This window comes from Orcinus orca, chromosome 13 (assembly GCF_937001465.1).
Source record: "Orcinus orca chromosome 13, mOrcOrc1.1, whole genome shotgun sequence".
Lineage (NCBI taxonomy): Eukaryota > Metazoa > Chordata > Mammalia > Artiodactyla > Delphinidae > Orcinus > Orcinus orca.
The window spans coordinates 7,880,955-7,901,470 of NC_064571.1; the positions used below are offsets into that span (position 1 = coordinate 7,880,955).

The 20,516-nt window shown below is 40.0% G+C and overlaps 1 protein-coding gene across 2 annotated transcripts in view; it reads left to right on the forward strand.

The window, feature by feature from the left end:
- Positions 1-20,516, forward strand: part of MGAT4A (alpha-1,3-mannosyl-glycoprotein 4-beta-N-acetylglucosaminyltransferase A) — a 108,874-nt gene that overhangs the window by 1,556 nt on the left and 86,802 nt on the right. The window contains exons 2-3 of one of the 2 annotated variants that reach the window (XM_033401848.2): positions 2,761-3,089; positions 3,807-3,833. In XM_033401848.2, the coding sequence (XP_033257739.1) occupies positions 2,996-3,089; positions 3,807-3,833 (121 nt within the window). In that variant the 5' untranslated portion in view covers positions 2,761-2,995. The remainder of the gene's footprint in view (positions 1-2,760; positions 3,090-3,806; positions 3,834-20,516) is intronic. The other variant, XM_004277764.3, reaches the window with a different exon arrangement.

Below are 20,516 nucleotides of genomic sequence, written 5' to 3' on the forward strand. Positions count from 1 at the left end.
TTGTTGTTAAGAATTCAGATGTGTTAAGTGATAGTCACAGAGAGTGACAAGGTGTTAGATTGAAATTTTTACAGATGTGGACAGTGATGAAAACTATGTGTTACTTCTTCTCTTGCTTTAGGTAGTCAGTCAATCCAAAGGGCTCTTGGCTGTCCAGCCTCACCTCTCCTGTTTTGAGAGCATGGGGATCATTGGTTTTACTCTTGTTCAGTGCAGTTAAACTTCATTAGTGTGGAAACCCTAATTAAAAATGGATGATGGCATTCTTCCGAGTAAAATGCTCTTGTATTTCTCTTGCAGAATTTCAGGTCTTATTTGTTGGCAGAGTTCATTATAAGTATTTTCTTCAAACCAGAGATTAATTACTTCCTGGATCCAATATTTAATATTCCTTATGTTTTTCCCATTACCAATACTATATCTATAGTCTACTTTGATTATAGCGTTCATTCACTTTTACTTGTCTCTCTACCCATTTATACTGAATTTTATGGGATTTATTTGTATTTAATAAAACTATGTTTCAAAATATCCTTTATTTTCTGATTCTCTGCTTCTCTACTTCCCCGTGATTATTGACTGAATGTCTACCCTAATAACCTGTATACTTTTAGTTCTTTTACCAAAGGACAGAATCCTTCTTGAAGTAAGGTAGGGCTAAGGATATAGCAACAGAAAGTTACGTGAATTTTTATATGATGCCGCAACAGGACTAAAATTCCAAGTTACATAATTCACTGAGTTATCCCTTCTCTTTTTATAATCAGAATTCATTATCGAGTGCTTATTGATATAAGACAATATATTAGGCATTTTATGGAAATGAGTTGAAATTCTAGAATTTCACCATGAAGACTGTTGACATGGATATGTTAGAAGGTGAATAACTTTGGTTTTAGAAAATTATCATAACTTGAACGTGAGAATATCTTTGGAGTTCTTTGTTTGCAGAGAGTAAGGAGAGGGGAGTTCAGTGCTTCTAGAATATTATACCACAGAGCTGCTGGCCAAGGAGGATTAACAGGCTGCCTGGGTGTGAGTGTGTGGGGGGGAGGGCCTAGCCCAGGGTACAGGAAGTGAGAAATTCGTTTCAAGTTTTAAGTTGAAACTTTGAAATTTCCTGTGAATTTTGCAGTTTATTCTATAATAGATCCATACTGGTTGTAGAGTATAATTATTTTTTTAAATTCACACTTAATCTGTTGGGTAAAGGTAACACCCCGGGATGATTCTGTGGTGTAACCTGAGACTTGGAATATCCCTGGCGCTTCTAGGGGCCCCAGTGCAGGTGGCCTAGTTTGAGAGGCAAAGGGTGGGAGATGAGGACTTGGACTTTGGAGTCATGCAAATTAGGGTTCTGTCTCTGGGTTCATTTTTTTGTGTGTAAGATAGGGTCAGCAATGCCTGCCTCACGGGAGTTGAAGACTGAAGATTTAGAACGTGTGAGGGACACATAGAAAACCCTCAGTGAGTTGTAGTGTCTATCGTTCTTACTGTTAATCCTGTGCCCTAGTGAAATCTTTTTTCACTAGTGGAGGTTTCTAGCAACATCACTTTTACAAACCAGCTGAGATGTTAGTTTCTGAATTGCCTACAAATGGCCGCTTTAATCAGCTGCCCTCTTCGCCATAGGGAATTGTCCCTTGGGCTTCCCAGGCCTTTTTGGAGGTGCATTAACTCACCCCACTGGAGTGTCACTTAGTGGATTGCCAAGTGCATCTCATGGTCCCCCTGTGGCCAGCAGGAATCAATGCACATCTTGTGGTGCCTGATATGCCCTGAGGGAATGAGACCGGCTGTGCACAGAGCCGCCTGAACCAGTGACTGGCTGCAGGTTTTTGATTTGGTTTTATTTTTTAATACAGTTAACATTTATTGAGAACCTATTAGGTGCTAGGTGACTATGCTTAAGTACTTCTAGGACATGATTGCGTTCTGTTTTCTGAACTTTGCTAGGTGGGAGGTGATCTCCAGATTTTTTTCAGCTTTGCTAGATGGGAGGTGATCTCCAGGTTTCCTGAGTTAAAGCAATGCTAAGTGATTAGTCCTGGGTCCTATGGTATCCTGGTTGGATTGCCGCATTTTCTAAATGCTGAAATAGTCCCAGTTTACACCGGGGAGTAGGTTAATCGTTGGAAAAATGACATTTATTTTACAATGATGATCAATAGCAATCATAACTGTAACTTTTTATTATTTATGAGAACAGGAGGGTCCAGGACAGGTAGTTTTCTCATGTTATGGATGAACCACAAAGCCAAGATAAGTGACATGCCTGAAGTCCCGCAAGCAGTGATGGAGCTGGATCTAGGACCTAGGGCTTTTGACCCTCGTAGGTTGTAGTCTGTCAGTTTTCTTTAAAAAATTTAAAACATTAACTATTATTGTGCAACAGGAGGGTTGCAGAGAGTGAAGATGATGTTACTCAGGAACCATTGTGTGATCATTAGAGTTCTCAGCTTGGAATCTGTGGCTTATTATTCAATGAGCCCCACCACTTCCCCCTTTACATAAGTAACCATAACTCTGTTTCCACAGGCAAAACAAAACCAATGAGGAGGGAGTACAGTTGGAAGCTTTTTTCCCCTGGAGAAGAACCATATCATTCTAGTGTATTAAATGTCATTTGGATATGGGAGTAATCTTTACAGATACAGTTTAGCCCAGCCAAAAATCTGTTTATAACAGTGACTGATAAATGAAGAAACCAATAGTTTGCATCACTGAGCAAGTTTTTCTTTCTCTCTTCCCCCTGAATAGGAAGAAAGAAGCCTGCAGCATCCACCTATGAAGACCGTGCAGACAGTCCTGAATAGTAATTGTGGGTGGCGTGGCTGCCAGGCTGCTTCCGCGCAGCCTCTGAAATGAACATCTCCTATTGATTGTTTTGATTGGCCCAGAGCCAGGAGTCCTGGCTTCACCTGACTTCAGGATAAAAAGAAAACAGTCTTGGTTATCATCCTAAACATATGAACCAGTGTGATGGTGAAATGAGATGAGGCTCCGAAATGGAACTGTAGCCACTGTTTTAGCATTTATCACGTCGTTCCTTACTTTATCTTGGTATACTACGTGGCAAAATGGGAAAGGTAAGGAAAACATCTCCAAAAATGTGCATGGCATGTAGTAGGTGTTTTGCTTTGTCAACGGTGCGTAGATGCTTGAGTTGAATGCCCCTACAAGCTGCATGTTGCATGCTATCTGCTGGCGGCCTGCCAGTTTCTTTCTGACACAAAAATGAGGCAGTATTCTTGGACGGAGGAGACAGACTTTCTCATTTGAATGGGGTTTGTTTTGGTTTTGATTTCTTGTAATTGCACTTGGAGAGACATGCTCATCAGTGGTTTATATTATAAATGGCAGCCAAGTCGAGTAACAAAGACTTCTGTTTGGGCATTTTATTTTTTATTATTAAACATCATAAATGTTTAATAAGCTTCCTTGTACCGGATGTTGTATAAAACGCTTCAAAGGACAATCGGTGCCTTCATGAAATTTACATGCTGATCATAGGACTGATTTGGTGCTGTGTAGTTAATGATTTAACCAGCATGTGTTGACAGATTGCTCTTCAGGCAAGAGTATTTTTGAAGTAAGTGAGGAGAAATTCTGATGTGAAAATTTTAAAAGTTTAAAGATTAATTTTGTTCAGACTGTCAAACTGTGGTTCTAAGGAAGGTTGTCTGTTTAGTGATTGGAAGTATATTCAGGGCTAATGCATTTCTTTGCTTTTTTTGAAGAGGAAATATTTACAGGCAATTCCTACCCCTACTTTTTACCTGTCTCCTTTCCTTATGTTAATCTAGGGAATGTTGATGGCAAGAAGAATGGAGGTGAGTATTGTATTTAGTTTGTGAGAGTCAAGGTAGACTAGTAGTTGTCACCTGGTTATTGGAAGGTGGTGTTGCTGGAATTATTTTATTGACTTGTATGAAAGTAACTGAAAAGATGTGTTCACGACTTAACTTTTCTCTGGTGTGTGTATTGATATGTATATATCTGTGTGAGTATACGTGTATATATGAAATAAGTTGATATAAGTGGGAAAACGTGTTCTGTGCTTTGAGCAAGTATAGTATTGGTATTGTTTTTCTCTTTTTCTCTGAGTTGGACTCTAATTTCGGAAGGAACTGTTTGGGGAAAATGAATGAAATACTTGCTGAAGACCTTTCTTCTTTGCAGACAAATATATACATTTTAGATTTCATTTTTTAATCGTGCCAAAAGGAGAAGACTTACTTAAGAAGAACTTTGAGTAGTTAATCAAACTGTTGCTTGTCCCTGACGTGAACAGAACAGATGACTGGCCTTAAAAGTCTACTTAGGAAATAAGAGAATTGACCCTAAGAAGAGTATATGGATTTTTTTCTTATCAGGAAACTTATCTATTCAGAGAGTTATAGTAACAGAAACTTGACCCTTTTTACTGTGTCTTATTTAAAGGATTAAAACTTTTGGAATCTCCATTCCTTTTATCTTGTTCCATATGTAAAGCTATTATAAGTATTATTTTTTTGTGTGTTAAGTGGTCTTTAGAATCAAAATTAATTTCAAAACATATAACGATCCTTTCACCATGTAGTATTAGAGATACACACAAAAAGCCTCTTCTCTTTGATTATCAGTCTTCGAACAGTCAGTAGTCCTTCTGTGCATACTTTTCTGCTCTGTTTTTTCTGCTTAGTGTTTTGTCCGGACTCTTTCAGGTGTCAGCAGAGGTCTCCCGTCGTGCTTCTGTAAAACCCCCTGTGCTTTAATGCCAGCGTTTATGTAACCACTCTGACCGCTGAGCATTCGGATTCTTTCTAGATCATTCTGGCAGTCAGCCTGGATTTTCCAGAGCCAGCCTCATTTCAGATGTTTAATTCTTATATACTCATAAACCACGTGCTCTGCTTTTTATATTGAAAGCATGGTTTCTGTAATCACCGATGTTTCTGGACTCATAATTTTTATTTTTCACTCATTCATTGGTCCCTTTCATGTACCTGTCCTGTGCCTAGCACTGTGTTATATGCTGTGAATATGAAAAGGAAGAAGACACTTCACACCTTTGGGAAGCTCAAGGACCAGTAGGGGGAAGATGCAAGTAAAAAAATGTGACACCATCAGATAGGCTAAGATAGAAGCGGTAACAGAGTGCTGTGGTTGTGCTGTCATAAGCATATTATGTGTTATATGTTGTCTCATTTAATCCTCAAAATGACCTCGGGAGGTATTATTACCCCCTTTCTATACATGAGGAAACCAAGGCAGAGTGGTAGAGGAACTTGTCAAGATCATACATTAAGGGGAAGAGTGAAGTTTAAACTCAGTAAAGCTGGTTCAGAGATTGTGCTCCTAGCTATTGGTCTACTGCCCAGAAGAGCAGAGACCAGGCAGAACAGGGGACAGTAGGCATGTCAGGTGGAGGAGGCTGCTGTGCATCCATGAACTTGCTGCAAGGGTGTAGAGCCTTCGTGCTTTGGAATTACGAGATGCTCATTGTGATTCCAGGGCTGTCCCAGGGTTTAGCTGGTAATCCCAGTGCAGTTCCTATCATATTTGTTATAGGTCTTCATTTACTACTTGGAAGAATACATGAGCTGGTCCATGGGATTGGCGTACGTTGAGGAGGATGCCAGGAACCCAACCAGGAAAGCTGGAGTTCAGTCCAGGGTACAGGTTTCTGCAGGGTATGCAGGATTCTCACATAAAAATTAGGCAGAATTCCAACTGTGTGGAAAGCACAGGTTGGGAAAGTTGTAAGCAGGTGTGAGAGTGGGACAAGGGTAATTACATGTCTTACTTGTGTGTGGGGGGGGAGTGGGGGGAGGGTTCTCCTAATGGACTTCCTTCCAGGCACAATCCAGAAACTGGGCAACACCAAGCAAGCAATCTTAGATGCCTGTCCTTAGGGACATATAACACTCATGTACGTTTCTGTGTGGACATGTGTTTTCTTTTCTCCTGGTTATTTACCGAGGAGTGGAATTGCCAGGTCATGTGGTAACTCTGTATCTAATCATCTGAGGAGCTGCCAGACCGTTTTCCAAAGTAGCTGGACCATTAGCGTTTCTTCCAGCAGGGTATGAAGGTTACCGTTTCTTTGCATTCTTGATGACACATATTATCTGGCTTTTTGATTCCACTCATCCTGGTAGTAGTGAAGTAGTATATCATTGTGCTTTTTATTTGTATTTCTAATAATGTTTAGCATCTTTTTATGTACTTATTAGCCATTTGTATATCTTCTTTGGAAAAAATGTCTATTTAGGTTCTTTGCCTATTTAAAAAGAATTTTTTAACTATTAAGTTGTAAGAGTTCTTTATATATTCTAAGGCAAAAATACAGTAAGCGTAGTTGGATCAACCACCTATATACCTAGTATGAAGGTTAAAAGACAAAACTAGTAAAATCATATAACTATAAATAAAAATTAATAAATACACATATACACACACAATAATTAAGGGATACACAAAATAAAAATATGTTAAAGATGGCATCAAAAACATAAAATGAGGGGGTGGCATAAAAATGTAGTGCTTTTAGAACGTGCTCAAACTTAAATGACCATCAACTTAAAATAGATAGCTGTATACATATGTTGTTATAGAAGAACCTCATGGTAACTACAAACCAAAACCTGATAATAGACACTAAAAATAAAGAGGAAGGAATACAAACATAATATTGAAGAAAGTAGTCAAATCAGAAGGGAAGAGAGCAAGAGAAGAAGAGAGGAACAGAGAAGACCAATAAAAATAACCAGGGAAAAAAATTAACAAAATGGCAGTAAGTACATACCTGTCAGTAATTTCTTTAAATGTAAATGGACTACACATTTCATCCAAAAGACATAGGGTGGCTGAATAGATACAAAGGCAAGACTCATATATACACTGCCTATTAAGAGACTCACTTTAGATCTAAAGACACACATAGACTGAAAGTGAGGGGATGGAAAAAGGTATTCCATGTAAATGGAAATAGGAAGAAAGCTGGGACAGCTTTTTATTTAAGCATACTTAAATTAAACTTTAAAACAAAGACTGTAACTAGAGCAAAGAAGGACATCACATAATGATAAGGGGATCAATCCAACAAGAAGATATAACACTTGTAAACATGTATGTACCCAACATACGAGCACCTAAATACATAAAGCAAATATTAACAGACATAAAGGGAGAAATTGACAGTAATACAATAGTAGGGAACTTTAACACTCCACTTACATCAATGGATAGATCATCCAGACAGAGAATCAATAAGGAAACACTGGCATTAAATGGCACATTAGACCAGATGGACTGAATAAATATATATAGGACTTTCAACCCCAAAAGAGCAGAACACATATTCTGTTCAAGTGTGCTTGTAATATTCTGCAGGACAGATCCCATGCTAGGCCACAAAAAACGTCTCAGTAAATTTAGGAAGATTGAAATCATATTAAGCATCTTTTCTGACCACTGCATATGAGACTAGAAATCAACTACAAGAAATAAAAACTGGAAAAATAACAAATATGTGGAGTCTAAACAACATGCTGTAAATATTTAATGGGTCATTGAAGAAATAAAAGAGGGAATAAAAGTATACTTTGAGACAAATGAAGATAGAAACGCAGCATTCCAAGATTTATGGGACACAGCCAAGGCACTTCTAAGAGGGAAGTATATAGCAGTACAGGCTTACCTTGAGAAATGATAGAAATCCCAAACAATCTAACCTTACACGTAAAGGAACTAGAAAAAGGGGAACAAAGCCCAAAGTTAGTACAAGTAAGGAAATAATAAGAGTGGAAATAAATGAAGTAGAGATGAAAAAAGCAATGGAAAAGATCAATGAAACTAAGAACTGGACCTTTGAAAAGATAAACAAAATTGTTAAACCTTTAGCCAGACTCATCAAGAATAAGAGAGGGCCCAAATAAATGAAATGAAAAATGAAAGAGAAGTTACAACTGATACTGCAGAAATACAAAATATAAGAGATTACTATGAAAATTTGTATGTCAACAAATTGGACAACCTAGAAATAATGGATAAATTCCTAGAAACATACAGTGTTCCAAGACTGAATCAGGAAGAAATAGAAAATCTGAGCAGACTGATTACCAGTAATGAAATTAAATCAGTAATTTAAAAAAACTCCCAAAGAACAGGACCAGATAGCTTCACAGGTAACAGGAGCCTTTAGCTCCTTGAAGAATGGAGTCTTTTTTTTTTTTTTTTTTTTAGTAAATCCTACAGCTTGGCTTGGGTTGTTATTCTTTTTTTAAATTTATTTGTTTATGACTGTGTTGTGTCTTCATTTCTGTGCGAGGGCTTTCTCTAGTTGCGGCAAGCGGGGGCCACTCTTCATCGCAGTGCGCGGGCCTCTCACTATCGTGGTCTCTCTTGTTGCAGAGCACAGGCTTCAGACGCGCAGGCTCAGCAGTTGTGGCTCACGGGCCTAGTTGCTCCGTGGCATGTGGGATCCTCCCAGACCAGGGCTTGAACCCGTGTCCCCTGCATTAGCAGGCAGATTCTCAACCACTGCGCCACCAGGGAAGCCCAAGAATGGAGTCTTAATGGACTAATTTCTGTGTGGTATCAGCACTTCTTGTCCCTCTCGGTGGACAGTGCAAGGAAGTGTGTGTGTTTATACACACATCTGTTATCTAGTTCTATATCCATCTGTATATATTAAAAAGAAAACCCACCATGAGTTCATACTGGTCCCTCTGATTTTAATCCAGTGCTGTAGTGTTCATTCTAGTCTAGTCTAGACATTTCCCTGTCTCCGTAAAAAACATGGCTGTTAGTATCCCAGTATAGTAATTATTTGCTCAATCTCAGTGTATACGTACATACAGTCTCCTGGTAGAGATATTAACTTAAGCATACTTTATTAGCATCTTCTCATTAGAAGACCACCTAGAGTTTTCTTCCTCTGAAATGTGGGATCTAGTCTAGGACTGTGATCATTTTAGGACAGATCATTCTTTTCTTACTCAGTTTCTTTGTGAGACCATTGTTCTGATCATCGCCCCCTCCCTCCATTCTTGTAATACTTCTTACTTTGTTCGAAAACTCCTGGGCTTACACAGAACTACCCCCCCCATTTCTTGGTATACACAGATATCTACACTTTATAAGGAGACATGCTTATTAGAGGAAACAAACACTCAATTATATTGACAGTCTACTACTTAACTGAAATTAACAAAAAAGTACCCATATACTTTACCTCTTTTTTTTGCATTCCAGCCTTTCTCCGAATATTTTCCTCTTTTTAGTAGTATTTCCAAAATACATTTATATCCACTTAATATAATTTTTTTTCTTCCAGTGTCCACATTGTCACAACTTGTCTACAGGAGGTCCTTTTAAAAAGGCTATTGTCTTTATCTCTTTAGAACTCTCTCTGACACCTTTGGAAGCATCCTTGCTTTCTTAATTCTATTTCCATGCTTGCAGACATGTCCTGATTTTTCCCCCCTATCAGAAGATGTGGAATTAGTTATGCCTTAAGAGTCCTAGTTCCTTTCGGTAGGAATTATATTAGAGACCAAAATTTTGGTGCCTGTGAGACTCCATGATGGACAGGCATTGCTGTTGTTCTTAGGAAATGGTCATTGGTTGGTTTTTCCAATTTAACCCATCATGGTGCTGTACCCTACTTTCCTTTCTTTATGAGGTTTTATTGATCACTAAGACTTTGTCCTGTGTTGATGAGCTCCAGCTCTCTAAAGAGGCATTCCAATATGATTGCAGTTTTGTAGGGCAGCTGGGCAGCCTGGGACTTGTTACTTAAAGGAGAATGTGAAGTGGGATAGGAAAAGTTTGCCTACAGGTTTCTCTCTTTCTTCACATCGTGGCAAATGGCCAGATGTTCCTTGAATTTACCTCTTTGTTAGTACTGGCAGGCTTCAGTGTAGAGAAACTTCTGTTGGCACCTTGATTGCTATTTCAAAGTACTAAAAAAATTTTTTTTAAAAAATTTCTTCACAAATCCTGTGTGTGAGTTATGGAAAAAGGAGATAAATGTTCCAGGAAATGTAATGTTCCTGAACTGGATGTCTGGTGCCTTGCAGCCATGATAGAGTTTTCCCTGGTACCATGTTGTTCTTTCATTAAGTCAGTGGAGGTTAAGTTTAAAAACCTGACCTTCAAGATTTGTGTTGTAAAGGTTTTTTTTTGTTGCCTCTCCTAATTTGAATTTAGCTCAAGTTGTCTCTTCTGTAACTCTGCAGCATTCCTTCGAATCTTTTATCTGTTCCTATTTTTCCCCATTTCACTTTCAGTCAGTGGTAAGGTCCTATTAGTTTACAGACAATTTTTCAGAGAGATAAAAAGACTGGTTAGACCTCTGTTATTACTGTATACTGCTGCTGTTTCAGGAGAAATACGCCTGTAGTTTCAAAGAAGATAAGCATAGGGATGGTAAAGAATACCATTTGATGGTCTCATTCAGTCCTCACAACAGCTCTAGGGAAATAGATGAGTATTAAATCTCTGTTTGAAGACACTAAGGCAATTAGTAAATTGCTTCATCCCACTCTGTTACCTCACTGGAGAACGATAGAGTGCAAGGTCTAAGCCCAGGTGTGTCTGATGCCCAGGTGTGTCTGATGCCCTGGCTTGGACTATCTGAAGCAGACTACCCACTGCAGTAGAAAACAGGGTTTCCATAGAGGGGCTTCTGGAAGTCCCATTTTGTTGGTCACCGAATGTGCCTTCTTCATATACTTTTTCTAAAACAGTATTTTCTTTGATAGTATTTAATCATGTTCTAGCCCTATTCATTTATTTTGCAATTTTTTTTAAGTATGAGGTTTCCTTTTTTTTTTTTTTTTTTTTTGCGGTACGTGGGCCTCTAGCTGTTGTGGCCTCTCCCGTTGCGGAGCAGAGGCTCCGGACGCGCGGGCTCAGCGGCTATGGCTCACGGGCCCAGCCGCTCCGCGGCATGTAGGATCTTCCCGGACCGGGACACGAACCCGTGTCCCCTGCGTCGGCAGGCGGACTCTCAACCACTGCGCCACCAGGGAAGCCCCTGAGGTTTCCATTTTTAAGAAATTTAGAGAAAAAAATCCAGTTCAATTTGATTCTTTTTAGATTAACAAGTCAGTTCACCCTGCCATTAGTTAAAGGATACTTAGGTCGTGCAAATAATCTGTTGCAAAATTCCCTTTAAATTGAAGTGTCTGTGTTATTGGTTGCTGATATTTCTGGAAGAAATGTGTGTTGACGAGAGTGATGATGGTGGGATTTTGTTTTGTCACAGAGTAACAACCGTTAAAGTGTCTTTCTAGCAACATGTTGCCATAGTTTAAGGTGGATATAACCTTTTCTTTTCCCCAGATATAATTACACAGAATCTTAAACTTTCAGAGTTTAGGTTTATTGCTCTGATGCAGAGGAGGACACATAAATCTAGAGGCTTTTGATTAAAATAAAGCACATAATTAATGACTATATCAAATTTAGTATGTTTCCTTTTATTATGGACCTAAAAAGCAGGCTCTTTATTGGCAGTGTGTGAACTCAAAGAACCTTGACATTGAGTAAATCACAGAGGAGGATGTCATAGTCTTGACTTCCATATTTTGGTCTATAACAGAGCTGATTAAGGTCAACCTAAGGCAGCTGGCAAAAAAAATTTATGGGTCGTTAGAAAATATAGGTTTCCAGTGTGGAACTTAAGTTACTTTGGAACCATTTTCAGTGAGTGAGTTATAATGAAGGTCAGGTGTATCATGGAATGTGTGAAATTTTTGACTTCTAACAGATGTTTAAATACTTGGATTAAGTCGTGGAGAAGGTCCAGAAAGAACTCCAGAGACTACACATGACCAGCCTTGCTCTGGCAGAGTTGGACTTGATTCCTTTTTAGAAGTGAAAGGCAAGGTGAATGTAGAGGTTATTAAACTCTTAAGATGCTGTTGATAGTTTTCTTTTCCTGAGGAATAATGGCAGTATTATCATTGGGGGAAAATAAGATCCTAGAGATCTTGGTTCTCTTAGAGCTTGTGCTTGGATTTTGGAAAAGTCACTTTAGCTTTCTGGCTTTGTTTGTTTTGGGTTTGGGTTTTTCGTTTTTGTTTTTCTTTTTGCCTCTCATTTCACTGTTAATGATCATGGAGGAATTTTAAAGATTGGGTGAAGTGCTTGAAGGCAACGTGTAGGCAAACAGTTTTTTTGTTTTGTGTTTTGTTTTTTTCCCCTAAGGACGAAAAGATGGATCTGCAAATTACAGAGCTTGATGTTTGGGGACAGACTTTAGTTGCGTACTTTGAGAGCATGAATATTTATAAAAAGAAGCAGTGATTGCTGGCAGCCAGCAAAAATGAACTAGGATTGAGTCTAGACAATGAGCGTCTTAAAGCACAAAGACCGTGTCCCCACCCTGCCCGACGCCATTTTTTAAAATTTCAAAGTATACAGAAAAATATAATGAATACTATAGAAGTATTCCCCCTAGATTTTCATATTTACTTCCAGTCTTTTCATTTTTAATAAATGAAGCATGGCAGGTTTCCCTAAAATCTTTCACCCATTTTTCATCTCTGTCCCCTACCTTGACTGAGGCACACCATGTCATGTCTGTGTGCTCTTCTAGTCCACTTTTTATACATTGATTTATGTATATAAGTATCCAGAAACTGTATGTATGTACATGTATGTATCATTTTTTGTGTTTTAAAACATTTAAATCATATTGTGCTCCGTTACAACAGTACTATGCAAGTATTCTACATGTATGTAGATGTAACAACATCTTGTCTTTTTAAAAAAATCTTTATTTATTTATTTATTTTTGGCTGCTTTGTGTCTTTGTTACTGCACACAGGCTTTCTCTAGCTGCAGAGAGCGGGGGCCACTTTTTGATGTGGTGCGTGGGCTTCCCATTGCGGTGGCTTCTCTTTGTTGCTGAGCACGAGCTCTAGGTGCACAGGCTTCAGTAGTTGTGGCTCACGAGCTCTAGAGCACAGGCTCAGTAGTTGTGGTGCATGGGCTTAGTTGCTCAGCGGCATCTTCCTGGACCAGAGCTGGAACCTGTGTCCCCTGCATTGGCAGGCGGATTCTTAACCACTGTGCCACCAGGGAAGTCCCTTGTCTTTTTTTTTTTTTAATCACATCATTTCAGTGTTTCTGAGGTCCCTCCACATCCTGGAGGTCCCTACCTCATCATTTTCACAGTTGTCACTCTATGGCCACTTTTTTTTTTTTTTTTTGCGGTATGCGGGCCTCTCACTGCTGCGGCCTCTCCCGTTGCGTAGCACAGGCTCTGGACGCGCAGGCTCAGCGGCCATGGCTCACGGGCCCAGCTGCTCTGCGGCATGTGGGATCTTCCCGGACCGGGGCACGAACCCGTGTCCCCTGCATCAGCAGGCGGACTCTCAACCACTGCGCCACCAGGGAAGCCCTATAGATAATATTTTTAATGGACATCATTTATTTCCTCAACAGTTAGGGTGATCATATATTGTCCAGACTGGGGCACTAGAGAACAATTATTGTTACTAGTAACAGTTAGGCTGGGATAACAGTTGTAAACTGGAACTGTTCCTAAGCAAAGGTAAGTTTGTAGTCAGCCTATTAAAGAAGGGAAGGACAGTGGTAGAAAATGACTGGCCATGTAAGGACAGAACAGGGAAACTGATTTAGTCGTGATGGGAAGTGAAGCTCTCAGCGATCAGAATCATGAGCCTGTGTACCTGAGAGTGTGTGATCCAGGGCACTAATCAAACACCAAGTGGAACCAGCCCATCGCTGCAATGAATTCCTTAAGAAGGAAGTGTAAACAGGGAGGAGGGGGAAATCGTTCCCCAGGCGGTGGCAAGCTTCCGCTGAAGCAGTAATGAAAGGAAGTTACCTTTTAGTGTGTTGATTGTGATCTAGAAGGTTAATCAACCCTCTTCTCAAGGGAAATAAGCATTGCCCTTTCTGACCTGATTGGATGAAAGAGTAAAGATAACTTGGGTTTCCTTATCAGAAAACTAAGAGATAAGGTAGAAATAGGACACTGCGGAAATCCCCCTGTCACCTTCTTTAAGGGAAGTTCCTTCCTGCGTGTGGACTATGCCTCTTGTGTTCTTTTGATAAACTGGCCAGAAGTTAATATGCAAACTATAGGGGAGTATTTGAACAAGGCCAGCCCCGCCCCCCCCCCCCCCCCCCCCCCCCCCCGCCCCGTGAGTCTTAACTGCTTACACTGCTCAGTGATGAATTCTATCTTGAAGGAAATGTACTAACCCCAGTGATAGGATATTGGTGCTTTATTGCCATGGTGCTCTTTGGTTTGTAAGTAGCTTTCTTCAGATTGCTCCTTTTTCTCTCTTCAGCTCAGTTAATTTATTCCTTCACCTTATGCTTATTGAGCATGTACAAGGAACTGTTCCACGAGGCACTGGCAGTATAGTGGTCAACAAGGTAGGCGACATCCTTGCTGTCATAGAGCCTGTTTATCCACATCTTCATTGGGGAGGGAGATTACACAGTAATAGCTGAGCAACTGAACAGCCTAGATGATTTAATGAATATCGACAGTAAAACACACTAATGCGATGGGCAGTGACAGAAGGGGGAATGAGGGCTGTTTAGGTACAGGTAGTCAGAGAAGGCCTCTCGGAGGAGGTGAAGTTGAATGGAGGCCTAAGTGATAAGAAGCCAGAGAAGTAGGGCCAGAAGTAGAAACAGGAAGTACAGAAGTCAAGGGTGAGCTCTTTCAAAAGGCATGTTGAAAGAGCATAAGGAAGAATCAGTGTGGGTGAAGCATAGTGAGAGGAAGGAGGTGTCGGGAGTATGGTAGAGATGGTGTCGTGAGTTCTGTGATAAACATGAGGTGCTCAGGCCAGAGGTAGAAATGTGCATGTTGTTGGCATATTGAGGAAACTGAGAGTCATGGGAATGGACGAGAAGACTCACTTGAGGGAAGTGTTTGCAGACGGAGGAAAGTTGTCAGTTGTACGGAATGACGCTGAGAGGTTGTGTAAGGTGAGGACAGACCGATTTTATGTACAGTTTTTAAGTTTCTCATCCTGACATCTCAGGGGTCTCCAGGATCTAGCTCATCTTCATCTTTTAAGTTATCACCATCCGAATACTTAATATTAACCGAAAATTGTTGGCCATCTTTACTCTTGCGGATGTTCCTCTCCTAATGCTCTTTGCCACAGCTTTATCTGTTCCATAGGTTCTGGCTTAAATGACTCAGCAGTCCGACAATCTCTAGCTGTCCCTTTGACCCTCACGGCACCTCCCTGCCGGTGTGTCAACTCGTGACCTGATCTCAGAACTCAGTACAGAAGTGCCCTCGGCCTCCTAGCAGCGTCTCCCAGGGCGTGGCCTCTTGGTACCTCTTTACTCTCCTCTTCCCAGTGCGCTCAGTTCCCCCTGAATTCCACCATGATGACTCTTTCATGTTTGTTGCTTCTGGTCCCCCTGTGAAGCAGAGTGGATCTTCGAGTTCTGTTTCCTAGGCGCTTCAGTTAAAGCAGTATTACTGCTGTATGTTTATGTGTTGTGTGCTTTTAACTTAAGTAAAAATTTTTATTAAAGTGAAATATGCTCCTAGTTAGAAAAAGTTTTTTGATAACACTGAAAGGTGATACTGAAAGGATAACATCCAGCTTCATCTCTTTGTACTCTCCTAGTCTCCTGTCCCCAAACGAGCTATATTCAGTTCTTTTGGCTGTTCTTTTTGGCATTTCCATATTTATAAATTATATGTGCATATGTATACTACTCTTCCTTGATTTTGTTTTCACTTTTAGACATCATTTATGGACTTCCTCTTTTTTTGTTTTTTTTTTTTCTTCCGGTACGCGGGCCTCTCACCATTGTGGCCTCTCCTGTTGCGGAGCACAGGCTCCGGACGCGCAGGCTCAGCGGCCATGGCTCACGGGTGCAGCCGCTCCGCGGCATGTGGGATCTTCCCGGACGGGGTCACGAACCCGATGTCCCCTGCATTGGCAGGCGGACTCCCAACCACTGCGCCACCAGGGAAGCGCTATGGACTTCCTCTTGTAGATGAAAATTTAGCTCTTATTCCCTCTTTCCTTCTCATTCTTCCAATATAATAGTGACATCACAATTTTTAGCTAAATCATGACTCCATATTTTACATTATTGTGATTGAGTGAATACATCTTACTTCTGAGCCAAGTATTGTACTTGTACCTTTCCTTTATTGTACAACTTTTTGTTTCCCTGGTATTAGCAGTTCTCATTCTGGTATAATTTTCTGCATGCCTGTTTTATTCCAGTTTGTTCTCTATGCCATATGTCTATTAGTAGTTCTCTCCAAATGCTTTCATACACCAGATAACTTATCAGTTTTATTTTCTTCCCAGCTGTTTCCTTCCTGAAGCTCTGTGTCCTTCTCCAGTCTGGACTGGTCACACTCTAGGCCTCTGCAGAGCTGTCTTCTGGGTCTGCAGTTGCCATTACCCCAGGAGTTCCCTTTGTCTCCCTCTTGGGAGTGTTTTCCAGATCCCAAGTTTTTCTCTTTCTTGGCTTTTTTCCTTTGCATGTTCTCCAGCAGCTTCCTGAATAGGTACATGTTTGAATATTTTAAAATCCTAGTTTTGGGACTTCCCTGGAAGTCCAGTGCTTAAGACTTTGCCTTCCAATGTAGGGGCTGCAGGTATGATCGCTGGTCAGAGAGCGAAGACCCCACATGCCTTGTGACCAACAAACCAAAACATAAAACAGAAGCAATATTGTAACAAATTCAATGAGGACTTTAAAATGGTCCACATCCAAAAATCTTCAAAAAAAAACCCCTAGTTTCACACTTCACTAATGGCTGGGTAAAGAATTTTAAGTTGAAAATTATGTTTCCTCTGAATTTTTAAGAAATGCTTTCACTGTCTTCTAGCAGCCAGTGTGGCTATTCAGTTCCATATTCTTGGTATAATACCTGTTCCCTCTACCCCTTTAGAAACCTTTAAAATGTATTTTATCTTCCTCTCTCTCTTTCTCCCTTTCCTCCTCTCCCTTCCTTCCTCCTTTTTCTTTATTGTACTGGCTAGAAACTCCAGTGTAACATCAAATAAAAATGACATGAGTGGACATCCTTGCTTTGTTCCCATTAAGTATATGATGTGAATTGTAGAGCTTTTAAAATCATAAACGAGTTGCATTTTGTCAAATGCTTTTTAATGCATCTATTGAAAATCATGTTTTTTAATCCTTTATTCTATTAATATGGTATATTAATTGATTTATGATGTTGAACCAACCATGCATTCATTACCACCTGTGCCTGGGTTTTTTTCTTTGCGAGGATTTTTTGAAAAGCACTAACTTTTGGCTTTATTGATTTTTTTTTCCCCAATGGTTTAAGTTGGGGAGAACTGACATCATGAAATACCTGTTTAGATCTTCTTTGATTTCTTTCAGCAGAGTTTTGTAGTTTTCTGTATATAGATCTTGGACATATTTTGTTAGGTTTACACCTAAGTATTTTATTTCGGGGAGTGCTAATGTACATGGTATTGTATTCTCAATTTTAAATTCCAGTTGTTGCTGGTATATAAGAAAGCAGTTGGTTTCTGTATATTAACCTTGTATCTTGAAACCTCTCTGTAACCACTTATTAGTTCCAGGAGTTTTTTTATTGACCTTTGGGATTTTCTACATAGACAGTTGTTATTTGCAAACAAAGACAGTTTCCTTTCTTTCTTCTCGATCTGTATATGTAATTTTAATTTCCTTTTCCTGTTTTATTTCAGTATGATGTTGGATAGGAGCGGTGAGAGCAGACATCTTTGCCTTTTTCCTGATCTTAGTGGGAAAGCATCTAGTGTCTCACCGTTAAGTGCAGTGTTAGCTGTAGGTTTTTTGTAGACGTTCTTGATCAAGTTGAGGAAGTTCCCCTCTATTCCTAGTCTGTGGAAAGCCATTGATTTTTTCCACATATTTTCTCTCTCCTCTCCCTCTGGGTGTAGTTGGTGATAGCTTATACTCTAAGGCTCTGTTCCGTTTTCTTCAATCTTTTTTTCTTTCTGTTCTTCAGATAGGATAATTTCTACTCCTCTAACTTCAAGTTCACTGATTCTTTCTTTTGCCACCAGAAATCTGCTGTTCAGCCCTGTGAATTTTTCATTTTAGTTACTGTTCAGCTCTAGACTTTCCATTTTGTTTCATAGTTTATAAATTTATAATTTATATTCATTGCATCAGTTTCATCACAGTGTCCTTTAATTCGTCAAATGTGGTTTTATTTAATTCTTTGATAGTAGCTGTTTTGAAATCTTCATCTCCTAAATCCAACAATTGGGAACGCTCAGAGACATTGCCATTGACTAAATATTTTTCCCCTGGAGTACGGGTCACTTTCTTTTTTCTTCGCATGTCTTGTAAATTTGTGTTGACTACTATATATTTTAGATAGTATAGTGATGCCAACTCTAGATTCTTACTTTTTACCCTTGAAGTTGTGGTGGTGGTTTTGTTGGCTCATTTGTTTGGGAACTTGACTGAATCTCTGGAGTCTGTCTCTCCCACAGTGTGTGACTACTGATGCCCTACACTTTGGTTTGGTTTGTTTTTATTTTTAAGCCTGGTTTCCTCGAGGGGTTGCACCTGTGTCTGCACAGCATCGTGCTCAGCCACAGGTTGTTCAGAGGTTGTAGTTAAGCCCTTGGAGCAGTAACGCTCCCTTCCCTGCTGGTGATGCATGTGGACAGTGGAGCAGTCGTACTTGAGGCTTTCCTCTCCTCTGGCCTCGTTCGGTTCCTCTTTGTGAGGGCTTGGGTTCTGTCGGCCGGGCATCTGTGGGTGGCCTGGGCCCTCTCTGGTCTCTGCTGTGCATGCTCGTAGCTCCCAGTCAACCTGGGAGATGTGAAGAGCCTTTTAAGCCCCTGTAGCTGTCTGAGTCTCTGGAACTCCCTGTTAAGTCTCTGGCTAGTCTGCAATGCCCAAGTCCATTGCTCACCCCAGACAGAACAGCGTCCTCAGGCTCACACAGCTGCCGGCCCTCCCTGTGCGTTTGCCTCGCACTTTGCCCAGCAATGCTCCAAATCAAATGAGCCCCCTCTGAGAATCTGCTGGTGTCAAGGCCTGTCTCTGCCTTGTTGAATGTCTGAAATGGTGGAGCTGGGGAGGCAAGAGGGCACCTACTGGCAAGAAAGTCACAGACTACCCTGTTCTTACCCGAAGTGCAGCTGTTTTCATGAATTACACTTCTCAGTTTGCTGGATGTCTTTGGTTGATTTCCAGAGCACTGAAATGGTGGGGTTTTTTTTTTTCCCCTCTTTTGTCCAGCTTTATAGTTGCTTTTCAGAGAAAGGATTTGTGGGCCTCCTCAAACTTTTAGGCCAGTTGTTAGAAGTTCCCTGAGCAGTTTTAAAATGTTCCCTCAGGTGATTCGGATACTCAGCCGGCGTTGAGAACCAGAACACCTAGGATTCTTCAAGCTCTAAATACATACACACAAAATCATAGCATAGCAAAGTTTTTACCATATTGAATTTCTAAAAGAAAACAGTCTTTAATATCTGAGGTTTTATAAATAAAGGCCTAATTTTAATATAGTACCTAAAGAGGGGCTACGGTATAAACCTATTTTCTGCCAAGTTGGCCAGCAGCCTCTCTCGTTTTATATATTAAAGTTGGTAGATTTGGCCCTTGGACTTGTTCTGGTATTATTTCATGTTCAGCTTGGTTGGCCAGCATCCATTTCCTAAAACAGTTTCCTAATCTAATTTTTCCAGGTTGGAAAGCTTCTTAAGCAGTACATGTGCTCTGCTCAGAGAGTGTCTGGAATCTATGCTTGACGTATTCTTAACTCTGAAAGGGTATTATTCATGGCTGACACATTAGCGGAGACAAAATTGAGAACATTAGCTAACTGAATTTTCTGTGCTGCTTTAGAAATACTGCCAGTCAGATGTTAGGTATATGAGTAATTGTCCAGCCCTAGACTCCATTATTTAATGAAGTACATGGATACAGGTGCACTGGACCCTTTAACCAGTAGTGGAAAAGAATAGCATAAAAGAAAGATGAGTAGATTAGTCGTACTTAATAAAATGTAAATGCATGGAAATCTTAAAGTGCTAATCAATGGCATCTAGCAGTTAGAGCGATGTTAACAGTTTTGGTTATTTTCTTTCATTTTTCTGGACTAGTGGTTCTCAAAGTTTGGTCCGAGGATCCGTGAGGATTCCTGAGACCCTTTTGGGAGCTTCATAAAGTTAAGACTGTTTTTCTAATAATACTGATACGTTACTTGGTTATTTCCCTTTTTCACGCTTGTAAGAAATAACAGAACCAGATTTGAGAATCAGCCGTATTATTAAGCCAGACATTTTACTAAGCCAGCGAACTTCACTCTATTAAATGCTTTGTTTTAGAAAATAAAGTTATTTTTGATAAAATGTGTTTTTTATGTTAACACGTAATGGGTTCTAATTCACATAAATAAAAGGTCTTTAGGGTCCTTCAATTGTGAAGGGGTTCTGAGACCAAAGAGTTTGAGAACAACTGTATTAAATATAAATAAAATGTAATTGACATATTGTGCATGTTGTATA